Source organism: Myotis daubentonii, chromosome 2 (genome assembly GCF_963259705.1).
Source record: "Myotis daubentonii chromosome 2, mMyoDau2.1, whole genome shotgun sequence".
Lineage (NCBI taxonomy): Eukaryota > Metazoa > Chordata > Mammalia > Chiroptera > Vespertilionidae > Myotis > Myotis daubentonii.
The window spans coordinates 214281398-214309054 of record NC_081841.1 but is presented as its reverse complement, the minus strand read 5'-3'; the positions used below and the strand labels follow the sequence as shown (position 1 = coordinate 214309054).

The 27657-nt window shown below is 47.9% G+C and overlaps 2 protein-coding genes across 15 annotated transcripts in view; one reads left to right on the top strand and one right to left on the bottom strand.

Annotated features, from left to right (window-relative positions):
- The window catches only part of PRIMPOL (primase and DNA directed polymerase), a 40203-nt gene extending 39220 nt beyond the window's left edge, over positions 1-983 (top strand). For all 12 annotated transcript variants that reach the window (XM_059685695.1, XM_059685694.1, XM_059685697.1 and 9 more), the window contains one exon: positions 586-983. In XM_059685695.1, coding sequence (XP_059541678.1) covers positions 586-837 — 252 coding nt within the window. In that variant the 3' untranslated portion in view covers positions 838-983. The remainder of the gene's footprint in view (positions 1-585) is intronic.
- CENPU (centromere protein U) lies at positions 132-22228 on the bottom strand. 3 transcript variants are annotated; one of them, XM_059685704.1, is made up of 13 exons: positions 22090-22225; positions 20647-20695; positions 18848-18965; positions 15767-15872; positions 13273-13333; positions 12383-12529; positions 10356-10422; positions 7574-7682; positions 5810-5888; positions 5566-5613; positions 4476-4537; positions 3321-3477; positions 132-1413 (listed from the first exon to the last, which is right to left on the bottom strand). In XM_059685704.1, the coding sequence occupies exons 1-13, from the start codon at positions 22128-22130 to the stop codon at positions 1300-1302; spliced, it is 1158 nt and encodes a 385-aa protein (XP_059541687.1). In that variant the 5' UTR covers positions 22131-22225; the 3' UTR covers positions 132-1299. The 3 variants fall into 3 exon arrangements, with proteins under 3 accessions (XP_059541687.1, XP_059541689.1, XP_059541688.1); XM_059685706.1 differs by lacking the exon at positions 12383-12529 and having other exon boundaries at positions 22090-22228; XM_059685705.1 differs by lacking the exon at positions 5566-5613 and having other exon boundaries at positions 22090-22227.
- Positions 22229-27657: the final 5429 nt, after the last annotated feature.

The following is a 27657-nucleotide window of genomic DNA, read 5'->3' as shown; positions in this document are numbered from 1 at the left end:
CTCACTTCCAAATACCATCATGTGGGGTGTTAGGATTTAACAGTCAATTTTAACAAATCTCTTGAAAGAAGGCTGCAAACTTCAAACCCTTCATCTCTTAATATTTAAGCATGTAGCTGGAGAATAGAGCATTTTATTACATCCAGGAAATTTAATGTTGACACAATACAATTATATAATATACAATCCAGTCACATTTTGACAATTGTCTAAACTGTTTCTTTAAGTCTGTTCAGATAGATCTACTTTCCAGTTTGCCTTCAGCTGGGCTATCCACTTTAAAAAAAAAAAAAAATCAACCTAGCCCTGCTCTAGGCCGCCTGTTTTTTGTTTTTTTGAACAGGATGTATCGTAGGAACTCAGGCATTTCCAGAGTGTTCTGGCGACAGTGGCAGCAATATTTGAACGAGAGAGTTCACTCTCAAGGTGACGGTATCAAAGACACCACCATGTAGCATAGTCACTTGGATATCTGCTGTACTGGTCTTATACCTTAATCCAACACAGGTTGCTCCATGAAATCGTCACATACTCTGAATGAATACAGTGTTTTCTCCTATCCCGTCCTTCTCTTTGGAACTAAAGGAAGAAGAGTTTGCAACACAGGAAGCCATGAACGATGGGACCCAGAGCCTTCATGTGCCATCATCCAGCGCGTCGTCAGGAGGTGTGTGCCCTGACCCTGACTGGGACACTGGCCCTGATGATACTTATTTCTTGGAAGCTACTGAGGATGCTGAATTAGCAGAAGCTGCAGAGAACAGCCTTCCCAGTTATAATGGTGGAGTGGATGAAATTCCTGACGAAGTAATTGTGGAAGTATTACAGAACAGCTAATTAACTATGCACTTATAACCAGGTTGTAATTTGCCTGAAGACAGATTAAATTACAGTATCTTGTTAAATCTGTTAATATCAATTAATTCTATCATTTTGCATTCCAATTCTTGGTTTTTACTGGAGTAAACCAGTTTTATTGAAAATTAGATTCAGTGTACTTAAATTCAGTAGAAATCTCTTATTGATCAACCAAAGTTAGCCTGTATGCACATCAGCTAATTTTGCATATTTATACGTTAACTTATCACTCAGGACACTAACCTAGCAAGTTAATTATGTCCTCTCGAGCTACTGTACAGTCAAACTGGTGACACGGCCGCACACCAGCCTGAACAACTAGACACGTTTACTTTCTTACATCTATCAAGAGTGCGGCTTCAGCGATAGGCAGGAGCTTTGGAAGGCAGCAGGAGCGTGGGACGCATCTGTACCCAGGCCGCACGTGTTAGCAGACGGGTCTCATTTCTGGGCAAGGAGCTTCTCCAACTGATGGTTGATATTTTGCAGATGGCTTTCAGCTCCTAAGAGAGTTCTTTCTTTGAATAACAGCGCTGGGAGGCTGGATGAGTCATACTGTTGAAGGAAAATCATTTAGATGAACAAATACTAATAACTTTTATATTATAACCCTATTTGTTCCACACAGCTCAATGCCAATTTTAATAGAGCTAGCCATTAACTACTCATCTTTTGAGGTAGGATCGTTCATTTTGTTTTAACCCATTTTCTTAGGACATAACTGATAAATAGGTTTCAAGGGAACTGTTCTGCAAGGCTTGAGTTGACCTCATACCAGACCAGTTGTTCAAAGAACTGTGGCCTTTGAATTATGGAAACAAGTCGCTAGACCTCGTCCTGTGTAAGGCAGATTTACTTTCACTGTAAGAACCGAAGGAGTGAGCACTCCAGGCTCATAAAAGTGAAAGTTCATGAAGGAAAAAAGCCATCACCTGGAGAAATTACTGGGAAGATCAACTGAATGTCTTAAAAGTTGCCAATCCAAATTTCTTAATGATTAAAAAAATTAGAATACAAACCCAAAATAAAGTAGAAAAAAAACCCAACTCTTGATTTTAAAATAATTAACAAAGCCAAACTTCATGTTGTAAACTGTCTCTATGGGAGAGGAATTAAATTCCCCTTACAGAATTTTATAATTATGATTGTTTAATGTGATTTCTGAGACATGAAAATTGAGCAGAAAAGCTGCCAGACTATACCATTCACATAATAATGGAATTAAGTTACATATTTGAGGTGTTCGAGCTACCAGGAGGTACCTGCTCTCAGGGAGGGGTGAAGGGGAAGAACTAACATTTATACTAGAGCTTTAATTTAGGAAAAGAGGTAAGATATATACCCAAGTAACTATACCCTATAAATAAAAAGGACAGGTGCTACAACAGAAACAGTAATGTATTCAAACAAGGTAGAGTCACTATCTCAGTTTCAATTTCTCCACGTTGAGTAGCTAAATCTCCAAGTCCATATGACAGCCTTTAGACTAGTTGGGTACTGTCACAGGAAAAAATAACATAAAAATGTTCTATTTCCAGATCTTTAACCTACAAATAAACCTTCTTGTAGGAGGATTAACTTTTAGACCAGTGTCAAAACCTAAAATTGGACCTGGCTGGGTGGCTCAGTTGCTTGGAGTGTTGTTCCATACACCAAAAGGTTGCAGGTTCAATCTCCAGTTGGGACACGTAAGGGAGGCAGTTGATTGATGTTTCTCTCTCCCTTTCTCTCTAAAAATCAATGAATATGTCCTCAAATGAGAATTAAAAAAAACTAAAACCTTAAAATTGGATTTAGAAGTGAAGAATAAAATATGGTCATAAGCTATATGTACATGATACATATAAATTTTCTTTCTGAAACTTAAATATTCCTATTAATATGAGCTGATTCTCCTAACAGTAGCAGTCTGCAGCAAAAATCGAGAAGCAACTATAAAATTTATTAAAACAATCCATCACACTTCTACATTTCCTTTTTATGTTTTTCAACTTCTAATATTACACCTACCATTTTATGGGATAATGACTTGTTTTTCAAATAAAAAAAATCCTACAAACAGGCCTGTCTTTAAAACATGTCTGGGTGGTCTTATAACAATTATAATAAAGCCTAGTTGTTCATTTGAAATTTGTACAAACAGGTTACTTCCCTGAATGGGATTTGGTTCTCTGAAATGTAAATCTCGCTATATAAAAGCCTAATATGCAGTGTCCCCTCAGGAGTTTGACCACTTGCTATGATGTGCGCTGACCATCAGGGGGTGGCGTGGAACAAAGGCAGGCCCTGGCCGGCACTGCAGCCGGCAGCCGCTTAGGGACCCTACCTGTGTACAATTCATCAAACACATTTTCAAGGATTTAGAGCGATGCGGTTTTGAGTAGACTGTTATGTTGCATCTACGTTTCTCAAGTCCTCGTAGCTTCTGGTACAAAGCACAGTGAAAAGTAAACAGAACTTACCGTTTCCTTTACATTTGGTTGTCTCTCCTGAATATCTGAATAATCTTGATGAAGCTGCTTTAAATTAGATAAGAAGCATGCTGCATCCTTCAGAGAAGATTTTCTCTCCTTAAGTTCATCATATTTTGTTTGTAGTTGTTTCAGCTGTGGTTCTAAACTAAAGCAAAAAAAAACCAAAAAAACCGAAACAACCAAAAAACAAACACACACACAAAAAGTTTCCCTAAAAATAAATGACACAGAATAGTAACAGTCTACATAAAGTGTATGAGCCTGAGTTGTAGATATACTGAGCGAAGTTAGAAAAAAATAGGGGTGATGGACTGGATAGTTGAAGGCATGTTTGGCTCTGAAATTATGAATGTGTGAAAGATTCTAATTTTCTGTTTAAAATTCTGAAATAGGATGCACAATGAAGTCCACAGAAGAATATGCCCTATATCAGCAGTCGCCAACATGTGGTCCGGAGACCACTGGTGGTCCGTGAGGTCCGAAAGGTTGGCGCCTGCCTATATAGCCTAAAACTCATTTTTAGGGTCTTGGGGACTATGGGATTAAAAGCCTCAGGCAGGAATAGACAGGCAACAGCAAAAGCATGGACAAAAAGCCTTCTTTTTGCCCTATCACAATCTTGTCCATTTCCAAGGTCCCAAAATACCCAGGGGGCGGGGGGAACTGCCCCGTGCCTGGGGAAACGGCTTTCTCTCGGCGGCTTGCTTCCCAAAGCTGGGGAATGGATCTGCACGAGTGTCACCAAGGCACACGCTGCGACAGTAACGTCAACAACCGTGAACACACAGCACTTCCTGTATATTTATCCATTCGGTTCTCATAACTGAGGGGAAGGTCTTATACTTATTTACAAATGAAGGCGCGAGGCCCTGGGAGGTTAAGTAACCTGCCCACGTTGTGCAGCCCGTAAGTGGCAGAGCCTGGATTCAAACCCAGGCAGTCTGGTTCTGGAGTCTGTGCAGCCCAGGCTGAGCTCTGACGGCAGAGAGCGGTGCCGACTCTCCTTTGCTAAAAGCTGCTCCGGTTCCGCAGCTCCTGAGCTCCGGCAAACCTGGGTTCACACAGCCCAGCAGCAGATCCTCTGGCCCATGGACATGTCCCAGTCCCTCCAGGGAAGTCCTCAGGCCTCTGACGTTCTCTTACCAAAGCAGTTCATCCTGGACTTCAACCAAACGCTGCCTTTTCCTTTCAATATCTGAAATCGTCTAAGTAACACAGAAATTCCTTTGTTAAATTAAGTTCACAAATATTTGAGTGCCACCGGGTACACTGGTACAGTGGAAGTAAGTGGGAAACAAGACCCCATTCTTTCCATCATGGAACTTTTCGGGAAAGACGTTACATACAAATACAGTGTGTGACTACAACTTCTGCCCATGTGCACTGAAGGGAAGCAGGGAACTCTGGGAGAAGAGCAGGGCTATTTACTCCAGGGCTTTAAAGACGAGGGGGCCAGAGCGTCACTGAGACACAGAGAAGTCTCGATTTTACCCTGGCACGCTAGGAAACATTGGAATGGGTTGGCAGGGCCGGGGTGCACTTTTAGAACATTTCAGTATAATCAATTTTATTCCTGTAGCCAGCACTTGGAGTGACTACGTAATACTCCACGGCTGGGCATTCAGACTGTTCCCAGGTACAGGCAATGCAGAGTTGACCAGAGATTAAAACGATAGGATAAAACAGGAGCGCAGCCTTGTCGTCACTGGCAGGCAAAGGGGTATGTTTCTAACCCATTTCTACCGTAAAGGCAGAGGGGCAGCTGCTCTCCCACTCCCGACTCATGCAAGTTTAGAGCCAGAACCTCGGGGTCCCTGGGTCCATAAACAGACGGGGCCTAGGCTCCTGGCTTTCCTCCTGGCACACCTGCTGGCGGACAGTTTTCAGGCAGTGCAACACTCGAGCAGCCGAGCCAGGACAGGAAATGAGCTCTCCTCACCCTCAACCCGTGTTCTCCCAGGCTGTCCGTCACCTGGGACGGGGGACAGCTCTTTACTCTGAAGGCTTTGCTTGTTTACATCCACGAAAGCGATAAACATGCATTACTCAGGCCTTACCCATTTGGGGCTTCATAGCCAATTCCCTTCCTTAGCGTGCACTAACCGTTCCCAACCACAAGACCAGCCAGATAAAAGCCAGACTAAAAAGATAAACACCTTACACAAACGGAAGGGCATAAAACCCTGGCCAGTCCCTACTCGGCGACATGAGCTTCCAATCGCAAGTGACTGACCTTAGCATTCCTCCTCCGCAGAGTTTTCAACATCTGGGCTTCCGCAAGCTACACGAAACAAAATACCCGCGTGACATTTTCCAAAGTTAAATGTTAGTTTATAATATAATCACATTTATTTTAACATGTGAAATACTGCTAATTCCCACACTGCCAGCACATGCAGTCCTTCCACGGTATCTGTATGCTGCCTCGGGACTAGTAAAAAAGATTTAGACCAGAAAATGTGTGTCAGTGAACTTACCATTCTGATGAGTTCTTCTTTCATACTAGAATGGAATTTGCCGACTGCTTCCTGGCAAATTTTAGATTCTATGTTTTGTCTGTAACAGAATTTTTTAAAAAAGGATCAAACTAGGTATCAAAAAAAGGATTGTGAAAGAGTGTGTTTCCTTTGCTTATCACATCAACACAATTTTACACAGAGCATTCTGAATATCCAGTCCTTCTCAGGCTTAAAAATACTGGAAATGTCTCAACAAAAGAAAAAGAACAGGAAACACTTTTCCGTAAACCCTCGGGTATGCGGTCAGCTGCACATCCTGACCCTGGCCATGTCTGCAGGTGATGCCGCGTGATGTGGACATGCGGTCTTCCTGTCCCCGATCAATGACCAGCAGACTTCAGCCCCTACCTCCTGCCTGCTAACAGCTGGAGGAGTACTTGTGTAACACGTCTGGGTTGACCAACAAGTAAGGAGCCAAAAGCCAGCTGCCCATTCTTGGAAAACTATAAAGCGGACCCTGAGAAAGACACTGACCCAGGACCTGGGACGAGAGAGAAGAGCGCGGTCTCCCAGCCTGGCTCCCTCTTGGCGAGTGGCAGACGCACAGGGACCGAGTCAGCAGCAGACACGGCCAGGCTGCGGCTGGCCCCCTGCGCGGCCTGGGCACACAGGACGCCGTCCAGTGCCCTTGTGATTCTTCAGAAGCGACGAGTGCACAGAGCAGGCTGCATCTTTCAGTACAGACCTTTGTGTCAAAGTCCTCATGAAATGCGTTTTAACTAGTATTTCTAGTGGCATCACCAAGACAGTGAAAGAGGAAGCCCCAGACCTCATTCCCCACAGGGAAGCCAATTCAGCAGCTGTATCAGGCCCCAAAGCCTTTATGTGCGTTCCCAAAACCACTTAAAGAGCTGCAGCCTGCCAGGCAAGTGCAGGAACAGCCACACGGAAACACTTGCAATAAGGACGTAACCACACAGTAGCCAGAAGACTTGAACACTGACCCGACGGGAACTAAGAAACCTTTATAAACACTCCACCCAAAGCGGCAGAACACATGTCCTTCTGCAGCGCACAGAACATGCCCACGACATCCCACATGTGAGGAGACAAAATAAGCCACCAGTTTAACAAGATGAAAATCATACAAGTACTTTTTCAGACCACAATGGAATAAAACTAGAAATCATTAGCAAAAGGAATACTTAAAAATATATGGAAATTAAACAACACAGTTTGGTTCAGTGGATAGAGTGTCGGCTGGCAGACTGAAGGGTCCTGGGTTTGATTCCGGTCAAGGGCATGCATCTCGGTTTCAGGCTTGCTCCCTGGCTCTGGTCGGGGTGTGTGCAGGAAGCAACCAATCCATGTGTCTCTTTCACATCGATGTTTCTCTCTGTGTCTCTCCCCCTCTCTTCCACTCTCTCTAAAGATCAATGGGAAAATATCCTCAGGTGAAGATTAACAACAACAACAAAAAAAAAACAAAAAAAAAGAAAGAAAGAAAGCCTCACTATTTAAAAAGATGGGTATCACCAGTTCATGAGATTTGACAACATATTTGAAATAAAATAGAAGGTTAATACAAAAATATAAACTAAAAAGTCACATATTTCGATATAAACATACTACTAAATAATTCACAGGGTTAAAGAAAAATTATCATGGAAGTGTAAAAATCTGTAAAACTGAATAATGAAAATACTACATATCAAAAGCTGTGGGATAAGCAAAAGTGGTGTTTCAGGGGAAATCAGGTACATACATCCCATCAACACTTACTTATACTCGGGGAGGGTTTCCTCAAATGCTGACAAAACAACATCTAAGTCCATGATGTCACTGCTTTGCTTTCCTTGTAGACACCAAATCTGTGCACGGTCAGACATACCTAGAACATTAAGATAAATCAATGTCATATGTGGGTTATCAATAATTTGGCTCTAGTCCAGGGCTCTGCAAGCCTACAACAAAAATCATCCCACCAACTGCTCACGAGCGGCAGTTGAAGCAGCATATGGAGGAGACATACTCACTGCTCCTGCCCCAGCGCAGGTCCCAAAGCCCCGTCTATACCGGCACCCTAACTCAGGGGTTCTCAACCTTCCTGATGCCGCGACCCTTCAATACAGTTCCTCATGTTGTGGTGACCCCCAATTTCACTGTTACAAATTGAACATAATTAAAGCACAGTGATTAATCACAAAAACAATATGTAATTATACATGCGTTTTCCGATGGTCTTAGGCGACCCCTGTGAAAGGGTCATTCGACCCCCAAAGGAGTCGCGGCCCCCAGGTTGAGAACTGCTGCCCTAATTGCTGTCTCAGTGGTTCCCATATTCACTTCCAATAAAGCAGCCCGAAGCACCGCTGCCTGCTCATCACTGCGCTGTGCCTTTATTTAATCATCTATCCCAGGGGTGGGCAAGCTTTTGGACTTGAGGGCCACAATGGGTTCTTAAACTGAACTGGAGGGCCGGAACAAAAGCATGGATGGAGTGTTTGTGTGAACTAATATAAATTCAAAGTAAACATCATTACATAAAAGGGTATGGTCTTTTTTTTTTTTTTTAGTTTTATTCATTTCAAACGGGCCGGATCCGGCCTGCGGGCCGTAGTTTGCCCACGGCTGGTCTAGCACCACTGGTCCAGAGCTCTTCGTAGCCATACTTTCTTTTTTACTCTACTTAATAGGCCACCTCTAGATCTCAAACAGATGCTCAGTGTACCGATTTAGACACTTGTAGTTATATATACACTAGAGGCCCGATGCACAAAATTCGTGCAAGAGTAGGCCTTCCTTTCCCCAGCTGCTGGCACCGGCTTCACTCTGGTACCCAGGACCCAGGCTTCCCTCTGGCCGCCAGCCCGTGGACTTCCCTCACAGAGGGAGGCCCCACCCACCAGCCATAGTCTGCCAGTTAGTGGCCTGGACCTCCCTTTGGGGCAATCGTGGAGCCCCCCGATTGATCGCCCCACCAGCTGGTGGCCTGGGCCTCCCTCTGTGGGGCGATCATGGGGTGATGGCCAGGCCCCCGACCAATCACATCGCACCCGCCTTGGCTGGCCTGGCGCCAGTGGGTGTCATAACATGGTCACTCGGATGGTCATTCCGCTGTTCAGCCTTTCGGCCGATTTGCATATTATGCTTTTATTATATAGGACTAGTGGCCCAGTGCATGAAATTCATGCGGGGGGGGGGTGTCCCTCAGTCCTCTCCAATCTGGGACCCTTCGGGGATGTCTGACTGCCGGTTTAGGCCCGATCCCAAACTGGCAGTCGGACACCCCTCTCACAATCTGGGACCGCTGGCTCCTAACTGCTCACCTACCTGCCTGCCTGATTGCCCCTAACCACTCTGCCTGCCAGCCCGCTCACCCCCAACTGGCCCCTCCTGCTGGCCTGCTTGCCCCAACTGCTCTCCCCCCACCACCGGCCTGATCACCCCCAACTGCCCTCCCCTGGCCTGATCACCCCTAACGGCCTCTACCCTGCCACCACGGCTTTGTCCAGAAGGACGTCCGGAAGGTCTCCCGGAAGGTGTCCTGATCTAATTAGCATGTTACCCTTTTATTAGTATAGATGTCAATCTCTAACAAAACTACAGCATATTCTTGAACAAAATATCTTCTAAAATGGCATTGTAGAATACTTAGGATATAGTGAAATATGATGAGAATATGATCCCATTTCAGATGAGAAAGCTCAATAAAAGTATTAAAAAATACAGACAAAAAACATGGTAGTTATTTTGGGGTGATGGAATTAGATGGTTTTATTTTCCTTATATAAATTTTCTAAAATAATCATTTTTATAACAAAAATATATAACTTTTCCTTTAAAAAAACTGAAGTAAATAGAAAATGCTTTATTTTCCTCTGAAACATTTTTCAATAAGCTTTTTGGGTGAATAAAAATGATGCAAAATAAATGGATGAGTCTGAGAACAGTTATGCTAAATGAAGGAAGTCTTATAGAAAAAATCACATGCTAAATTATGTCTGAAATGAGTATATTCTATATGATGAAAAATTAAAATGGATTAATGGATAGCTGACAAAGCAAAGAGAATAAATTTTAATAGAAAAATCTAGGTGCTGAATATATGTGAATATATATATATATATATATATATATATATATATATATATATAGTAAAATATTTCACCTTTGCTGTTTGTTGAAAATTTTCATGATAGATGCTGGGGGAAAAGTTACTCCAAAGTCACATGTTTTTAACTACTATAAGGAACTAAGGATTTATATATATATATATATTTTTTTAAATATACTTTATTGATTTTTAACAGAGAGGAAGGGAGAGAGATAGAGAGTCAGAAACATCGATGAGAGAGAAACATCGATCAACCGTCTCCTGCACATCTCCTACTGGGGATATGCCCGCAACCCAGGTACATGCCCTTGACCGGAATCGAACCTGGGACCTTTCAGTCCGCAGGTGGACGCTCTATCCACTGAGCCAAACCGGTTTCGGCAAGGAACTAAGGATTTTTAAATGGAATCATTGAGTAGCTGTCAAACATAACCCACTCTTCTGTACCTGAGTCCATGGCTTCGCTTCTTGATTTCTTTCTTTTGCCACGATACACCTTCTTTTTCTGAGTTTTCTATAAAAATAATACAGCAAAGAATTTTACTTAAGTTTTTCATCTTTTTTTGCTGGGGATGGGGGTGTGGGCGGGGGGGGGGGGGGGTGGTGGTGAGTGTAAGATTTATTTGAGCCAAGCTCATGACAATTGCTGGGAAGCAAGTTCACAAATGCTGTTTTCTTTTTCTTAAAAGGATTAAGACAGTATTATCAGACACTGTTAGTTACTATTATAGCCATAATTCTTATTTACTTCTAAGTTAATATTAGTGAATTCTACAAATTATCTAAATTGATATAAGGAAACACTGAAAGAAATTAAACTGTCTCCCCCAACCCCCAAAACAACCTTCCAGCGGGTACTTAACAATGGTTGCCTTGGAGGAAGTTGACTTTTATTATTTAAGATAACGTGTGGGATCAGCTGCTTTCAGGTTACGATGGAGTAACAGCTCTTGCCATAAACAACTCTGAAAGCAGTTGGTCCTATTTAGAATGAGAAAAAAATTAGTAAAAAAACTAAAGGCCAAATTTGGGTGATAGAATTGTACGATAGTTTATCTTTCTTTCCATACCTTACAAATACTCTAAAATAAAAATCTAATCTATTAAAAGAGAAACATGCAAATTGACTGCACCTCTGCTACTCCCCAAGCCATGCCCACCAGCCAATCAGAGCAACTATATGCAAATTAACCCAACCAAGATGGCGGCCGGCAGCCACGGAGCTGGAGCAAGCAGGAGGCTTGGTTGCCTCAGTGATGGAGGAAGCCAAGCCTCCCACCTGCCCTGGCCAGCTGTGGCCTCCGCTCAAGGGAACAAAGTTTCAATTATAGAAGATAAATAAATCCCAGATACCTGCTTCCAGCCAGCCTCCACTGGGAGCTTGGGTGGCTAGGGGCCGTGGCCAGCCTGCAAACAGCCATCAGCCCCTCACCCAGGCTGGCCAGGCACCCCAGCGGGGACCCCCACCCTGAAGGGGGTGTGGCCAGCCTGAAAACAGCCCTCAGCCCCTCATCCAGGCTGGTCAGGCACCCAACAGGAGCCCCACCCTGATCTGGGACACCCTTCAGGGCAAACCAGCCAGCCCCCACCCATGTACCAGGCCTCTATCCTATATAATAAAAGGGTAATATGCAAATTGACCCTAACAGTAGAACGACTGGGAATGACTGGTCACTATGACACATACTGACCACCAGGGGGCAGATGCTCAATGCAGGAGCTGCTCCCTGGTGGTCAGTGCGCTCCCACGAGCTCTGCTCAGCCACAAGCCAGGCTGATGGCTGCCAGTACAGCAGTGGTGGTGGGAGCCTCTCCTGCCTCCTCAGCAGCGCTAAGGATGTCCAACTGCAGCTTAGGTCTGCTCCCTGCTGGCAAGTGGGCATCTCCCAAGGGCTCCCAGGCTGCCAGAGGGATGTCTGACTGCCAGCTTAGGCCCAATCCCCCGGGGAGCGGGCCTAAGCCAGCAGGTGGTCATCCCCTGAGGAGTCCCAAATGCGAGAGGGCACAGGCTGGGCTGAGGCCCTCCCCCGCCCCAGTGCACAAATTTTTGTGCACCGGGCCTCTAGTATTTTATAATAAAAGATATAAAAAGTCTCTTAAAAACTGGAGGAAAGAGAAACATGTTTTATTCTCCTCCTAAACATTTGTTGTTGTTGTTAATCCTCACCTGAGGATATTTTTCCATTGATTTTTGGCAAAAATGGTAGGGTGGGAGAGAGACAGAGACAGAGATGTGAGAGAGGCACATCAATTGGTTGCCTCCCTGTACACACCCTGACTGGAATCTATTCCAGCCGGGACCCTTTAGTCCTTGGGCCAATGCTCTATCCACTGAGCCAAACCAGCTAGGACCCTCCTAAACATTTTCAATCAACTTCTCTCTCTTGCCAAGGAAATGGCAGACACTCGTACCAGTAGACTCTCTGTTGCCGGGTCTCTTTCTCAACAGAGGAGCTGGCACCAGGAGGTCCTACCTTTTCAGAAGTGCCAAGTTCAGCTGACTTCTCCGAAAGTTCTGAAGACGACACAGCTTCAGGTCGCTGGCTAGCTATTTTCTCTGGTTTATCCCTTTCATTGCAGCTTTCAGATTCATCACTAATGGGCTTGAGTTTTCTTCCTCGCTATGCCAAGAAAACAGCATTACTGCTTTAGAAAATACAAATGCTTATCACTCTTATCGTAACAGTAGCTGACCATCAAGCCCACACTTCCCATTTCTAAACTTCAAGATGGAACAGGGAGATGACAAGATTAGGGGGTAGGACAGGCAACCCAGAGTAAAGAAAGCTCCACATACTCCCAGTACACCGGTCTGTCTTTGTAAACCACAATCTAAACACAGTACACGAACGTTACAACTGACAAGGTACACGGAGATACGAGACCTCTGTCATGGAAAACACTTCAGACATAAAAACATTTCACTTATCTAAAAAGTACCTTCTAAAACATAATACTCGGCCGAAACCGGTTTGGCTCAGTGGATAGAGCGTCGGCCTGCAGACTGAAAGGTCCCAGGTTTGATTCCGGTCAAGGGCATGTACCTTGGTTGCGGGCACATCCCCAGTGGGGAGTGTGCAGGAGGCAGCTGGTCGATGTTTCTCTCTCATCGATGTTTCTAACTCTCTATCTCTCTCCTTTCCTCTCTGTAAAAACTCAATAAAATATATTTTAAAAAAAACAACAAAAAAAACATAATACTCTTCCTCTATGGAAAACATTGCCACAGAACTTTTTTAAATCTGCATCCAATCTAAACAGGATATGGAATATTTTATGGAACATTTTCTCTATTGTCAGCCAATCTAAGCAGGATGTGAACTATCTTAAAAATTAAGGTAGAGAAGAGAACACCTCGACATACCTTTTTCGCACTAACTTTCACAGGCTCGTTTTCACTGTCTTCAGTTTCAGAAGCGTTCGAACTGTGCCAAAGAACAAGCCGTCAATATCTTGCACACATTTCATTTTCATTCACATGTTTTAAGTTGCTTGCCCAACAGGAGAATAAGCTCTACTGAAATTTCCCGCCTGTCATGGGTGGGGCTGCCACCTGCCAAGATGCGCAGGTCGTCTCCCTGTCACCCCCAGGCCACATCCGTTTATCCTTGGTAGGAAGTACTGTTGAGTGTCCCATTACAGCAGCACCTTGTGGTCACATCTGAGAACTGCACCCTCCTCCGAGTCACCACGCCCAGGTCTACCACGTGTACTAAAAGCAGACCTGCACACACCAGGCCCATCATTAGGTGGAATAAGTGGGAATACTCCTTTTGTCCTTAGAAAAAGTAACCCTGAACCTCAGGTGATGGATGAGTTCTTTCATCTTCTGCATTCAATTCAACACAACAAACATTTAACACCCATCTCAAAATGCAGAGTACAGTGAATAAAATTACTTTAAAAATTCAGAGTCTTCCTTTGAAGATTCCCTGTGTGGCAGGAAGACCAAAGATAATGCCAAGCGATGACTTGGCAAGCAATGGACAGAGAAGACGAGGACAGACAGCAGAGCTATGACACCTGAGCTGACTTTTGAAAATACTTTTCCAGGCAAAGAAACACAGGAAACAACAATGGCGGGTTCTTTCTTCAGTGTTTCACAGTCACTTGTTTAAGATCATTGAATAAAGACAAAATCTACACCGAAAGAAAAAAAAAAAGAAACACAGGAAAGGGTATGTCAGGTGGAAGGAAAAGCAAGTGTAAGGCACGGCGGTGTGAGACAGCGGCAGGTTCCCGGAATGCGCTGTGACAGAGACGGCAATGCTGGGGGAGAGAACAACATGGGACCGGGGAGCTGGCCACGCAGCCAGAGCGCCCTCAGCTGGTCAACAGCCGGCAGCGGCTGTGCCATCGGGACCCACCTGCACCGGCCCCTCTCCCCACCGCTCACCCACCTAATTCCAACTCAGAGGCCACGCCCTCCCGAGTGATTTGCCAGTGACTCCTTGTGAGTACCTCCTGCTCCATAAGCTCCATGAAGACAGGATTACGCCCATGTTGAGTGATTAATACAGTGCCTGGTACTTAGTGCTCAATAAATGCTTGTTGGAAAAATGCCAAATAAAAAGCTACCATTTCAAAGTTTACTAGATGCCAGCCCGATTTAAAGCCGGAGAGGATAAACTGATCTTGAAACAATCATGAGGCAGGTTGTATTATCATCCCATTTCCCGACGAGGGAGCCTAGAAGTTAATGTCTTACGTCTGACCCAGGCCGAGCACCTGACAGTGGCAGAATACGGATCGGAACCAGCACAACGGGCTGAGGCCCTGTCACCTGAACCACGACACTGTGAACAGGAATGAATTCAAAGATTCACTCGTTGCCTATCGTGTGCCAGGGCCACGTTCTAGGCCCCCGGAGAACAGCGTGAACAGAACGACGTCCTGCTTTTTAGAAAAGATGCTCCTACTGGGGAGACGTAATGAACAAACTTAAAACGAACATAAAGCACTGGCCGGGCAGAGATAATGCTGTAAGAAAAAGAGCAGCAAAGATGCGCTGGTGAAGAAAGGTGGCATTCTCTATGAATTTTATCCAAGCAGAGCGCTGTGCTGACACCTGAAATCTAAAAGGAAGCGCAGGAGCAAGCCATGCAGATCACAGAGGACGAACCATCAGGCGCACACGCAAAGGCCCTGAGGTGGAGCACATGTAAGAATTTGAAGTTGACGTGATCCAGAGTGAAATAAGCCAGCCACGGAAAGACAGCCACTGCGTGACTTCACCTAGAGGAGGGATCTGAAATAGGGAGGCCTGCAGAACCGGAGAAGGGGATGGTGGTTGCCAGGGGCTGGGGACATGAAGTGGCATGAAGTTTCAGTGAAGTTCTACAGACTGGCTGAACAGCACTGCACCTATAGCTAACCCACTGCACTGGACACTTACTGATGTGTTAAGAGGGTGGATCTCATGTTAAGTGTTCTTATGAAAATAAGATTTTTAAAAAATAACTTTTTTAAAAAAGAAGCCAAACAACATTACTTTAAACAAAGATACACCCCAAACAAAATGACACAAAGTTTAAAAACGCAGGACAGAAAAAAAAATACTAAGTAAAAAAAAAAAACAACAAAACATTAAAAAAGAAAAAAAAATTTAAGATCAGCAAGGAGGTCAAACCAATAGGTTATCCCAGAATGCAAAGATGGTTTACTATAGTACATCTATTCGTATTGGTCAAATGAGTAAAAAACATAAAAGAACACATAATTCTCCAGAGACATGGAAGCATGGAGCAGACGGATGAATCTTGGGGTGGGGGTGGGGTGGGGGGGGGGTCCCCATCTAAAGAGCTCAGAAATCCCATTAGCCATGAATGAAATAAACAGGTGCTGGAATATGAGCGTACCTCCTTCTTGCTTCTTGTCCTCGCGGGGGTGAAGGGATAAAGGACCCGCAGTGCTGGGAGAGCTCAGCCTCATCGCTGTAGATAGCAGTGCTGTGTAAAGGAGGCTCTACAAAAGGTTTTGAAGGTGCAACGTTAAAAGTCTGCCTGGGCGGGCTTAAGGTTGTTCCTTTACAATGGAGCACAAAGTGATTTTGTTTAAATGGCTAACAAAATAATCAATTACACCACCTACTTCCCAAATGTTTTTGATCTCACATCTGGACAATGAAAAATGTAGACCATCTCACTCACAAATACACATCGGATTAGCCGTCAGTGGGCCTTTACCCATGATCGCCTGTATCTCTGTACTTGCATGAAAATGTCTCCGTGAGAGGAAAGGTAACTACGAACAGGAAGCCTAACATCTCTCTCCTCCTCTGACGGAGCCACGCTCCCCGCACTATCAACTCCAAGGCCAGGGGCCCGCTCAGGGTGGGCACTGTGTTCGTGACGGACTCCAGTCCTCCCCCCTTCGCTAGAGCCTTGAGCGAACATGAAAAGTTAACCGAATAGGGAAGAAGATCTAAGAGGAGACTGAGTGGCCGCGGTGGAAAGGCGCAGATGGAGATGCTGTTAGAGGGCCAACAGGAGAGCTGGCAGGGTGGGGCTCAGGGCAGGTGGCGGTCCCGGGGAAGGAAGCTGGTGGCCGTGGTGGCGGCGCTGAATGGCGGCAGAAGGATGCTGATGGGAGCCAAACAACCATTTCTTCACGCTCAAACTTTAGCACGGCAGTGCCAATTTGCCGGGAGCCGGTCCATCCTTGCTGTTTCAAGGGACCTGGCATATATGGCATACTGTTAATATGTTTGCTCACCTTCTTGGCACTATGTGTTTTAACCAAGGTCACCTCTCTGAGAAAGGTTGTTTCCCCAGGTAGGGATTTTCCCCTGAAGTTAGGGAGGGAATAAAACCCCTTAACTAAGTGCCAGGCGGGTAATTAATCATTTTAACTACGAACAATCATGCTTAAGCTACATAATCTTTACTCCCTGGAATGGAGATAAGAAACGCCCTAACCTTTGGAATAGAGATTGATAGGATTGGAATCAACTGGTATAAATACAGATGTAACAAGACAACAGGACACAGAGCCTAGACACAGAACCTACACAGAACCTACACAGAACCTAGAGACAGAAGAACTTCGCTGGAGAGAACATGGCAAAAGATCCTGGACAGAAACTGGCCACAGAACCTAGCGAGAGAACCTGGCTGAAGAACCTAGAGACAGAACCTGGACAGAACATGGCAAGAGAACCTGGCTGGAGAACCTGGACAGAACCTGGCTGGAGAACCTAGCGAGGGAACATGGCTACAGAACCTGGCTGGAGAACCTGGAGAACCTGGCTGGAAAACCTAGCGAGAGAACATGGCAACAGAACCTGGTGAGAGAACATGGCAACAGAACATGGCAGGAGAACCTGACTAGAACCTGGTGACTGAACCTGGCTGGAGAACCTGGCTGGAGAACCTAGCAAGAGAACATGGACACAGAACCTGGCTGGAGATCCTAACCAGAACTTCGCTGGAGATCCTGACCAGAACTTGGCTAGAGATGCTGGCTAGGCTGCTGATCAACTGTGTTGGGGACCGTCATGCTGCTGGCAAAGTCTAAGCTGACCAGAGGACATGGCAAAGCCCTGGACTCTACCCTATGTCAATCCTGGAAGGTTTTAAGGTCAAAGCTCAGGAAAGGTTTGAGGCTTTATTAGAGTTTGCAGCAAAGTGGAACTAGACAAGGCTTGACCGAGGCATGACCTCTGTGGCTAAAAGTGTAGTTAAGCTAGCATAACCTGATTGTCATAGTAACTGTAACCTGATTGCCATAGTAACTGTCAAACATAGATAGATCTAGACAAAGCTTGCCCAGTCTTGCCCAGCCTGTAACAATCTGTTACTTCCCTATGAACAGGCCAGGCCCTAACAGTGATCTATGAAGCATGACCAGCTACAGCTTTAGCTATAAAACAGTGTGTGTAAAAAATAAAGTTGCTGGTGCCTTCTGCCAGTCCTCCCAACCCCGTCTCATGGTCTCTTGTATTTCATCCCACGCCACCTCTACCCGTCGGACCCTCTCCAAGGTGCGGGTCACCGCAAACTGAATGCTGTCTCTGTGTCATTCCTTCTTTGCCGACTCCGTCCACACCTTTGGGGACCCCTGGACCTGCTGGGGTTGGACCCCAGCATCTGGCGCCCGAACAGGGACCCCTAGGTAAGTGCCCCGCACTCGGGACGGATAGGACTCCACCGTAGGAAGAGGGTGGATAGTCTTCGCCGACTCCGTCCACACCTTGGGGGACCCCTGCACCTGTTGGGGTTGGACCCCAACACCAATTTACACATCTTTTCAAACAGCTGCTTAAATAATGAACTTCTCACCAACTGCACCATTTTAAAGTTAGCAATATACTCTGTATTGGCCTCCACCAGGCAAAGGGATTGATTCACTGCTGGGGATAACAAGGAAAAAAAGAGGAACAGATCAATCCTGAATCTCCCTATGTAACCAGTCATACAAGCTGGACTCTTAGAACTCAACAGTGAAAAGATAACCCCACTTTCTGTACCATTTCTGGCCTCTGCAGTGGGCAGTGATGCAGACAGAAGCCGTCCCTCCAGACACACTGCTGGGCAGCCAGGCACCAGCCGGTTTCTCACACCAGGACAGGGAAGCTCTCCCTGGCTCTCTGGTGCATCCTCTGCCTCGCTGTGTTTAAGAAAAGGGGAACCTACCCCCCTCTCCTCCCTAAACCCAGGCCCTTTGCAGACACTATACGAGGCGACCTGGTTATGACGGCTGGACCGATGCTCCTAGCAGAGTTCTACTTTGATAATGTTTAGTGGAGTTCTGAGTTCCAATCGACTCAGAAGTGAGAAAAATTAATTCAAATCACCAAGAACTGCCCTGAACATTCTATTCATACGCAGACAACTGAGTTTTATATTTGAAGATATTTCTATCTTTTTATTACTAACTAGCCTGAATGTTATTGCTTCAACAACTTTAAAGCGTTTAGGATGAAGGTTTGAAATACTCACCAAAGGATTCATAAGGTTCTTCATCTTTCTCATTTTCACTCATCCTGCCCATGCTCGAGATTCCAGAATTCTCAGAAAAATCATACACGTCAGTGAGCTTGTGGGGTTGGCCGGCTTTCTGAAAATGAATGAAGTCAGTCACGGAATTGGCTTTACGAACAAGAACAGCACAAATCCGATCGACTTGTCAGCAAGGACACCCCTGCTGTCACTGCGGCCTAAAGAAGCGCCCTTCACACTTCTGGGAGCGGCGTCAGGGGTGGAGGGGGGAGACGCACACAGACCCCTCTGATCACCTGCGGCAGGAGCTGGCGCACTTTTCCATAAAAGACCAGACCGTAGTGACCTGAGGCTTGGCAGGCCGCAGGGCCCTGCGACAGTGACTCAGCTCAGCCATTAGCGTGAGAGCTCGGGGACGGTGCAGAGAGGGAGCGTGGCTGTGCTGGATAAACTTCACTCTGGACCCTGGAACCTGAATTCACAGCATGTTCTCATGTCATGGGATACTTCCTCCTTTATTCCAACCATTTGAAAATGTGAAAGCCATCCGCAGCTTGCAGCGCTGGACACAAGCAGGGGCCCACGGTCCGTAGTTTGCCAACCCCTGACCTACAGAAAGTGATGGGCCTCGACCCAGAACAGCCCCACAGGTCTGAAGGGTCATCAGCAGTTCTGAGGATACCCAGGGTTAGAACCCTGATCGAGGCGGAGTCCAGGGCTTGCAGTTCAATAGACAGATAAGCCCCATGAAGTTTGCTACCCAAAACCCTCACGAAAGACCAAAACAGAGAAAATGAGAAAAACGTCCGTAGTAGCTCTAGAAAACAGGCGAAATTCTGGAAGATACAAACAAGACGGAGGAAAGCTGACAGAACCAAAACTTGATCACTGACAGCTCCCCGCCCCCTACCCCCCCCCCCGAAAATTATTCAAGGAGTGCTTGGGGTGGGATGCCCAAGAAGAGGCAGACCCGCCATCCTCCCGAGGCTAAGCTGCCTTCCACAGGAGGGGAGGGCAGGAGAGCTGAAGAAACCCGTCCCAGGCTCTCGGGACTTAGCTAAGGGGGCTGGCAGCACTCAGAGAAATCCCGCCGGCACACCGGACTTCGGGCAGAGAGAAATCCACGCACAGAACGAGCACCTAGGGCTGGGGAGTGGAGAGCTGAGGGGCCCCTGCAGGAGCATCCCTCTGGGGGCCTTAGGGCAGCAGGCAGGACACCACGCAAGACAGCCAGCCAGCCAGGGCGGGACAGAGAGCAGAGCGACTCCCTGACCGGCGCCCTGCAAGCAGGCACCCTCCGACACCGTTCCTACGTCTTAGTGTCCACTGCCAATGCCAAATGGGCAACCCTGGAAAGTAATTTGAAACTGGCTGCCCGGAGTGTTAAAGAAATGTCCTGCCTTTGTCACCGACTTAGTCTAAGACCCTCCCTTACAGTAAAGCTGTAATGTGGGTAAGAGGAATACCGTGAAACCATACACAGTTGTTTAAAACGATAATACAGGGAGAAATGGCCACAAATGAAAACAGCAACATACAGAAAGTTGTATACTTTTAAACAGCGCCAGTTAGCCGAGTGAAAATAAAACCAGGCTCGGTCCGGGAAAAAGATTCAAAGCCTGAACCATTCTCTCCATTACATGGAGGAAGCGGTAGGAAGAGGAAAACACTCGGTCACCACAACAAAACACCAGCTCGCCCGGTGACCTCCCCGTGGGTCCGAGGCGCCCACCAAATGTCAGTTATCTGTGTCGTCAAAAAAGAGAACAATCACATGAAAACAGAAAAAGGTAACTTACACCTCCCGTGGAACGTGTTCTTCCCACAGTGTTCTTGGAGTATCTCGCACTATTAAACGGCAAAAACACACACACAAAAGTTAGGAAATATTTTTAAAATAACTGGGAAAACACCATAACTTGCAACCCTTTCCAAACCGCATTTCCCGTTCCTTCCATCAACAGCGTGCACCCAGTAAAGTTCAGGTTCTGACAAAATCGTTTAGAAAGCAGAGCCCCTATCTCACCAGCATTGTTAAAAGGACATACAAGAGAGCAAAAGGCTGCACCGGACAGTGCGTGCCTAAACCCCTGGTTACGTATGAGCACGTGTGCGCACTAGTCGTGATGTTACTGATAGGCGAAGTAGCAGGGAAAACTGCTTACAGCTGTGGCTCTCACACCCCGGCATCAGACTCACCTGGAGGGCCCGCCCCACAGGGTCCGATTCCCTAAGTCTGGGCTGGGGTCTGAGGTTTGCATCGCTAACAAGTCCCCGGTGCTGCCCACGCTGCTGGGAACCCCACTTGGAGAACCGCGGCTGTCTCTGACTTCCAGACCCAAAGAAGACAGCACAGGTATCCACTTTATGACATTTAGTGATGTGGGGGCGCAGGTGAGTTAAGTGACTTACCCGTGGTCACAGTCAAGTAACAGAAACAGGACTGGAAGCCAGATGCATAGCTTCTTAACCTAAACTCTTGCCTTAACTGTGCTCCCCAAAATGGTCGTTTCTTTCTTACCTTCGGCAAGAAGCAAGGGCGCGGGGCGGGGGGGGGGGAGGGGGGGGCAAGATTTCCAAAAGATGGAAACCCCTGTCATACTATATGTAAAAGTTTTGCTGTCTGCACACCAGTGCAGTTTGGGAGGAGGGATGAACAGATTTCATGAGTCTCAAAGGGGAAAAAAAAAGTTTATATATAAATACATAAATAAAATGTTATACATAACATATAAATAAAAATGTTATATAAAAAGCGGTAGCTTTGTCGCCCCCCCTAACCTCAACTCCGCTTAGATGTGGTTCAGCTTTAAGATCTGTGGTTTGCGTTATAAACAAACAAACAAACAAACAAAAAACCCAGCAAGGGCTTGGAAAAGAAGAATCCTGACTACTAGCCAGAGCACAGGTCGCAGGAATGAGACGTCTGGCAGGGAGCAGGTGCTCGGTGTTTTTGGATAGCTGGTTTCAAAGTGTTCTGAGCCTACTTTACGCTCACTCACAGAGTAATGCCAACACTAGCTACCATTCCTTCCTTAAACCGTAACCCCATTTAAGGCTCACGGCTATACTATGGGGGATTATTATTCCCATTTTACAGACGGGAAAACCGAGGCCCAGAGTCACACGGAGAGACTAACGCAATGGTTGAGCCAGGACGCCTCGCTAGCAGCACAGCTGCCGGGGGCACAAACCGCGGTAGGACGAGAAGATAAAGCCGGCCTCGGGGCCGCAGCACTTACCCCGCGCCTCGCCGGGTCCGCACCCGTCCCGCGGAGGCCATCCCCGCCACCGCCGCTCTCCCAGCCCGCAGAGCCCACGAATCTCCCGCCAACACCAGCGCCGCTCCGAGCAGCCAATCCGGGCAGAGCGCACGCGCACGCGCACGCGCACGCGTACGCACCAAGCCCCGCCCCCTGCCTTATTTATCGGCGCCCCCAGGGCCCCGCCCCGTCCTAGAGCGCGAGGGAAAACGCGGCCTGGATACAACACAACGCGGAGCTGGAGTCCACGTCTTACAACCAGCTGCTGACGGCCCCGACGCCAAAGATTTGCCAAGCTTTCCCTCCCACCCGCGCCTGCGCCAATTTTCAGGGCTCCACAGCTCGGGAACCGGAAAGGGGAGGGCCCCTAGCCCAAAAGTCAAACGGCTGTCAGCAAAGAGGCGGATCCAAACCTTGGGCTGGGGCGCCTGCTGCTGGGCGCCTGCGCAGTTGTCTAGTGCAGGGCGCTGCCCAATAGGCTGGATTTGACTGCCAGTCCGCTGCCCTTAACCAGTGGCGAGAACTGGGGGGTTTCTTCATCCATCAGTGGGAGGACCCTGCAAAACAATGATGATGGGCCTCATCACACCGTCAATAAAAATGCATCCAAAGTGGACCAAAAGCTTAAACCTCAGCGCTAAACGATGACACGTTTAGGAGGAAGCCGAGGGCAGAGCTTCGTGAGGAATTTGGCAATGATCGCTTGAACGTGCCGCGCAGGCGCAGTGGGTGATGGAACGGTCCGCAGAGGCACGGCCGCGGGGGTGGGGTGGGGGGGGTGGGGGGGTGGGGGGGTGGGGGGGTGGGGGGGCGGTGGGACAGTGAGTGAATGAGCTCAAGTCATTGCGCCAATCCTACAGCTAAAAGCGGTCACAATGTGACCTTAGGCATCTGTGACCACAACAGGAAATATGAGCATCTGTCCTGCATGCAGAAGAACCTAACATAATGTCAACATAAAAAGAAGCGCCCATGTACTCACCACTGGATTAGGAAATAAACCGTTACCATCCCTCCCCGGGGTAAATTTGATCATCCCCAGGCTTTTCTATCAGGCCTATATCCCTACATAATGCGTTAATTATTGTATGTTTCTAAAGTTTATAAGGATATCTGGTATGTATGCTGCAGGTGCTCTTTCTCACTCAGAGCTATGATTTAGCCACGTCGCTGCACGGGGCTGTAGTTTGTTCATTTTCATTCTTTGGGATGCATTAAATAAATATACGACATTGTACGGATCCACTCTCCTGGGTACGGATACATCAGTTGTTTTTTTGTTTTGTTTTGTTTTGTTTTTGTTTTTGCTATTACCACCGTGCAGCACTAAACAGTCTTGCGTGTTGCAGGATACATGTCTAAGGGTTTCTCTAGGGAGAGACTCGGTGGTAAAACGATCACCTCGTTATTTAAAGGCATTTTCAGCTTTACAGGATAAAGCCAATTTTTACACATTGTTTTGTAGACAATTTACAGCCTCACTAGCAGTATATAAAAGTACCCTTGGCTCCATATACTTGTTGATACCTAGAACTTTTCAAGACTTTCACATTTTTACCTAACTAGTGAATTGAAATAGTACCTATTGTTGTTGTTTTTTTTAATTTGCATTTCCCTGGAGTTGGTCATCTTTTTTTTTTTAAACCTCACCTGAGGATATTTTTTCCATTGATTTTTAGAGAGAGTGGAAGGGAAGACGAGAGAGAGAGAAAGATAGAGAGAGAGAGAGAGAGAGAGAGAGAGAGAGAGAGAGAGAGAGAGAGAGAGAGAGAAACATCGATGTGAGAGAGGCACATTGACTAGTTGCCTCCCCTAGATACTAGTATATAGAAGGGCTTGTCATTTCTTATTGTGCCTCTGCTTTTTTCTCCGGTTGAATTTTCTGTTCAGCATGTGTCCACTAGAGGGCAGATACAGAACGGGACAGGAGATTTGGAAAGGTATTTGGAGACCAGAGCCACCGGTTTGCAGACGTTGTAAATATTAGTTCAAAAGTCGGTTCCAGACAATAAGACTAGATGTCTTCAATGCCCTTGCCCAACTCGTTTTCCTCCTCCTTGTGCATTTTCTTCTCCCCAAATTTATCAAACCCATTCCTGTAAGTTTCCTCTAAAAAGAGTATGATTTTCTACTATGAAAAAGAGAACAGTTTACTTTTTAACTTTCTCCAGTGCCAACTAATGACTACATGGGAATAACCCACCAAACTTGGCAGTTTTCCTCAGGAAGAAACGAAGGTCATTATCTGCTGTAAACAGACCAACGGCTCAACATCTGTGATTATTACGCAGCAAAACAGACCTGCAGCTCCCGGGAGGGCGGGCCAGGGTGAGGCCGGGAAGGAGGGCTGCACGGGGATGTTCCCTTTAAGGAAAGAGGAAACGCAGTTCAGAAAGGACGTCCTCTTCGCCGACCGTGAAAGCTGGAGGGCAGGAAGGTTTTTCCACTGTCACCAAGGGCAGGGACACGAGATGCCCCCGTGAGTCACATGCTTTCTCCCTGGCACTGGGCGACCGGTCAACGTATTTGCTCGGTAACGCATGTACTTTTTCCAGACCCAACTGGCACGGCCCCTGCCAAGCTGAGATCACATGGCTACATCGGCCTGGCTCAGTCACATGTCTCAGATTCCATTCCCAGCAAATTCCAGAACTTCTCCGGCCAGGGAGTCGCTGACTTCCAACCTGCATGGGCAGTAATTTTACAGCTCAAGCGAGCAGAGAAAATAATAAAAGCACAGCCCTTTAAACTGTTTTCTTAAGAAGGGAGGAAAGTGCCCCAGAATAAGGTTTCAACAGTAGAGACGGGTCTCCATGACTCTCACTCAAGCTGTGGTCGAGAACCTTCCGAAAAAGGTTTCACCCTTGCAATGACCTTGCCTACAGGACAGACACCCCGTTTGCAGCCTGAGAACACAGACAGCGGTGAGGCTGGCCTTGCTCAGGGTCCCGGCAGCTGCTGTCTTTACTTCAGGGATCCTTTCCGCTCAACCAAGAACTGAGCAGCGGGAGACCCATCGGACACTGACCTCAGGTCAACAGGCCTCCCGCACCCGGTGGGAGGGGGGCAGATGACCTTGCGAGGACCTTCTCTAGGAGGAAGGAGATCCTCCATTCTCCGGCTGCTGCCCTGAAACTCCCAGGCTCGCTCACTCTCCCCTTGACCTTGCCACAGGTAGAGGGATTGCTACCACCTTCCCCTCCACCGCACACCACTGAGCCGCCCGGTCCGAGAAGGCTAGAGGAGGTGATGCCTACATGGTGCCTGCAGTGAAGGGGGAGCCAGCCAGGCCAGGGAGCCAGCCAGCACCGAGGCCCAGTGGGGAGCATTCTGGGCGCTGCAAGTTCAGTGTGGCTGGAACAGAGTTGGGGACGAGGCTAGGGAGACAGCAGGGCTCCCGCCCCCAGCTCCTTGCAGCGTTAGCATCACCCGGAGCTTATGCGAAATGCAGAGTTTCAGGCCTGAGTCCAGAATTGCTGAGTCAGAACCCGAGCTTTCGGATGCCGGGATGGACGCACAGTTAGTTTGAGAAGCCCTCCTTTAATGGCAGAGCCGGGGCCACATGGGAAAGGTGAGGGAGCCACTGGGGCCAATCCAGGACACAGGAGGGCAGTTAAGAGCCGGTGCAGCTGTCCAGCAAGAGACGGCCAGCGCCCCTACAGGGCCGAGGGGTAAGGGGCACAGGGCAGTGGACAGATTTCATGGTCTGAAGCCACTCAGGGGGACAGCCCCAAACCTCCAGAGCCCGGCCCAGGACAGCTCAGCGGGCGGGGCAGGCTGGCCCCAGAGGCAGGGCGGAGGGAGCAGTATCGGGGGTGTGGGAACCCAGCCTCTCCGAAACGGGGTTCCTCTGCGTCTGCACGTTGCCTGATGCAGAATGTGAGCCGACCGGTTTCCCGTGCGCCTCCCGTGGGCGCCCCTGCAGCCCGGCACCCATGGCACACCCCACTCACCCCTCCATCCCAACCAGCAGGCTTCCGAGTTCTTGGGGGAAAACGCAGCAGCCTTATCCTTAGCCAGGACACGTCCTGTTAGGGAAATCTGACAGTAACAGTCCCCCCCGCCCCCCAACCTCAGCAGCAGAGAGTGGCTAAGAACGTCCACGGAGCATTGTCTGTGGGAGCCCCACCTGTTTCCAGCCCAGAAGAGGGTCCCTCTGACCCAAAGGACCGGCTGAGAATTCCCCAGCAACACCCGCCATCCGAGCAACGAGCACAGAGCAGTGGAGGGCGTGAAAGGCAGGGCAGTTGGCCATCTCTCGGTGCTGGATATGCAGCTAGTAGGGGATGTGGGTCAGTTTCCCCAGTGCCCACACTGAGTGGAGTGAGTTCCGCACGAACAGCCGTGGGCATCTGCTCTCGCACACAGGGCGGGGGCCAGCTGAGCTGGGCTGGGCAGCTGCTGACAGATGGGATGTCTGCCCTGTGGGGAGAGACTCAGTGCCACCCTCCTTCCATGTGGGGGCTGGGGACAGGGTGGGAGGGGGGGGTGCAGCAGGGGGAGGGGGTGGGAGGTGTGCAATCTGCTCCTTAACAGACCCACCGCCCTCCCCTCTCCAGGTGCTGAGGGACCCTCTGCCCTCGGGCCCCTGCTCTGCCCAGCGCCTGGGGACCGGCTGGCAGGCCTCCCTTCTGCTTGTGCTGCCGTGGAAACAAGCGCTGCATGTGATGAAAACACGGCCAGGCAAGCCCAGCCCCAGGTAGTTGCTCTCCTCCACCTGTGGGGACTCCAACGGTGAGCAGGGCTGTTCGCCTTGGGGGCTCGGCGGCGCCTGAGGACCAATGGCCACGACACGGCCAACACCTGATGGGGCTCAGGGTGCTCAGGCGCTCACGGGGACCACGCCTCGGAGAGAAACAGACAGCAAACCCAGGCGCGAGAGGGTGTCACACGGTGCAGCTCGGCCATGGCCAGGCTCTCAGGGCTGCGCTTCTCCTCCATGACAAGGACAGCACTTCAGTGGGAAAAAGATAGAGGCTCCCCCCCGCCCCCCGCTTCCACCCGTCACCATGATCTACTTACATCTGTGCTTACACACCTCCACACTCCCATGATCTACTTACATCTGTGCTTACACCCCTCCACACCCCCCATGATCTACTTACATCTGTGCTTACACACCTCCACATCCCCCATGATCTACTTACATCTGTGCTTACACACCTCCACACTCCCATGATCTACTTACATCTGTGCTTACACCCCTCCACCTCCCCACCATGATCTACTTACATCTGTGCTTACACACCTCCACACCCCACCATGATCTACTTACATCTGTGCTTACACCCCTCCACACCCCCCATGATCTACTTACATCTGTGCTTACACCCCTCCACATCCCCCCATGATCTACTTACATCTGTGCTTACACCCCTCCACACCCCCCATGATCTACTTACATCTGTGCTTACAACCCTCCACACCTCCCCATGATGTACTTACATCTTTGCTTACACCCCCCCAACACCCCCCATGATCTACTTACATCTGTGCTTACACCCCTCCACATACCCCATGATCTACTTACATCTGTGCTTACACCCC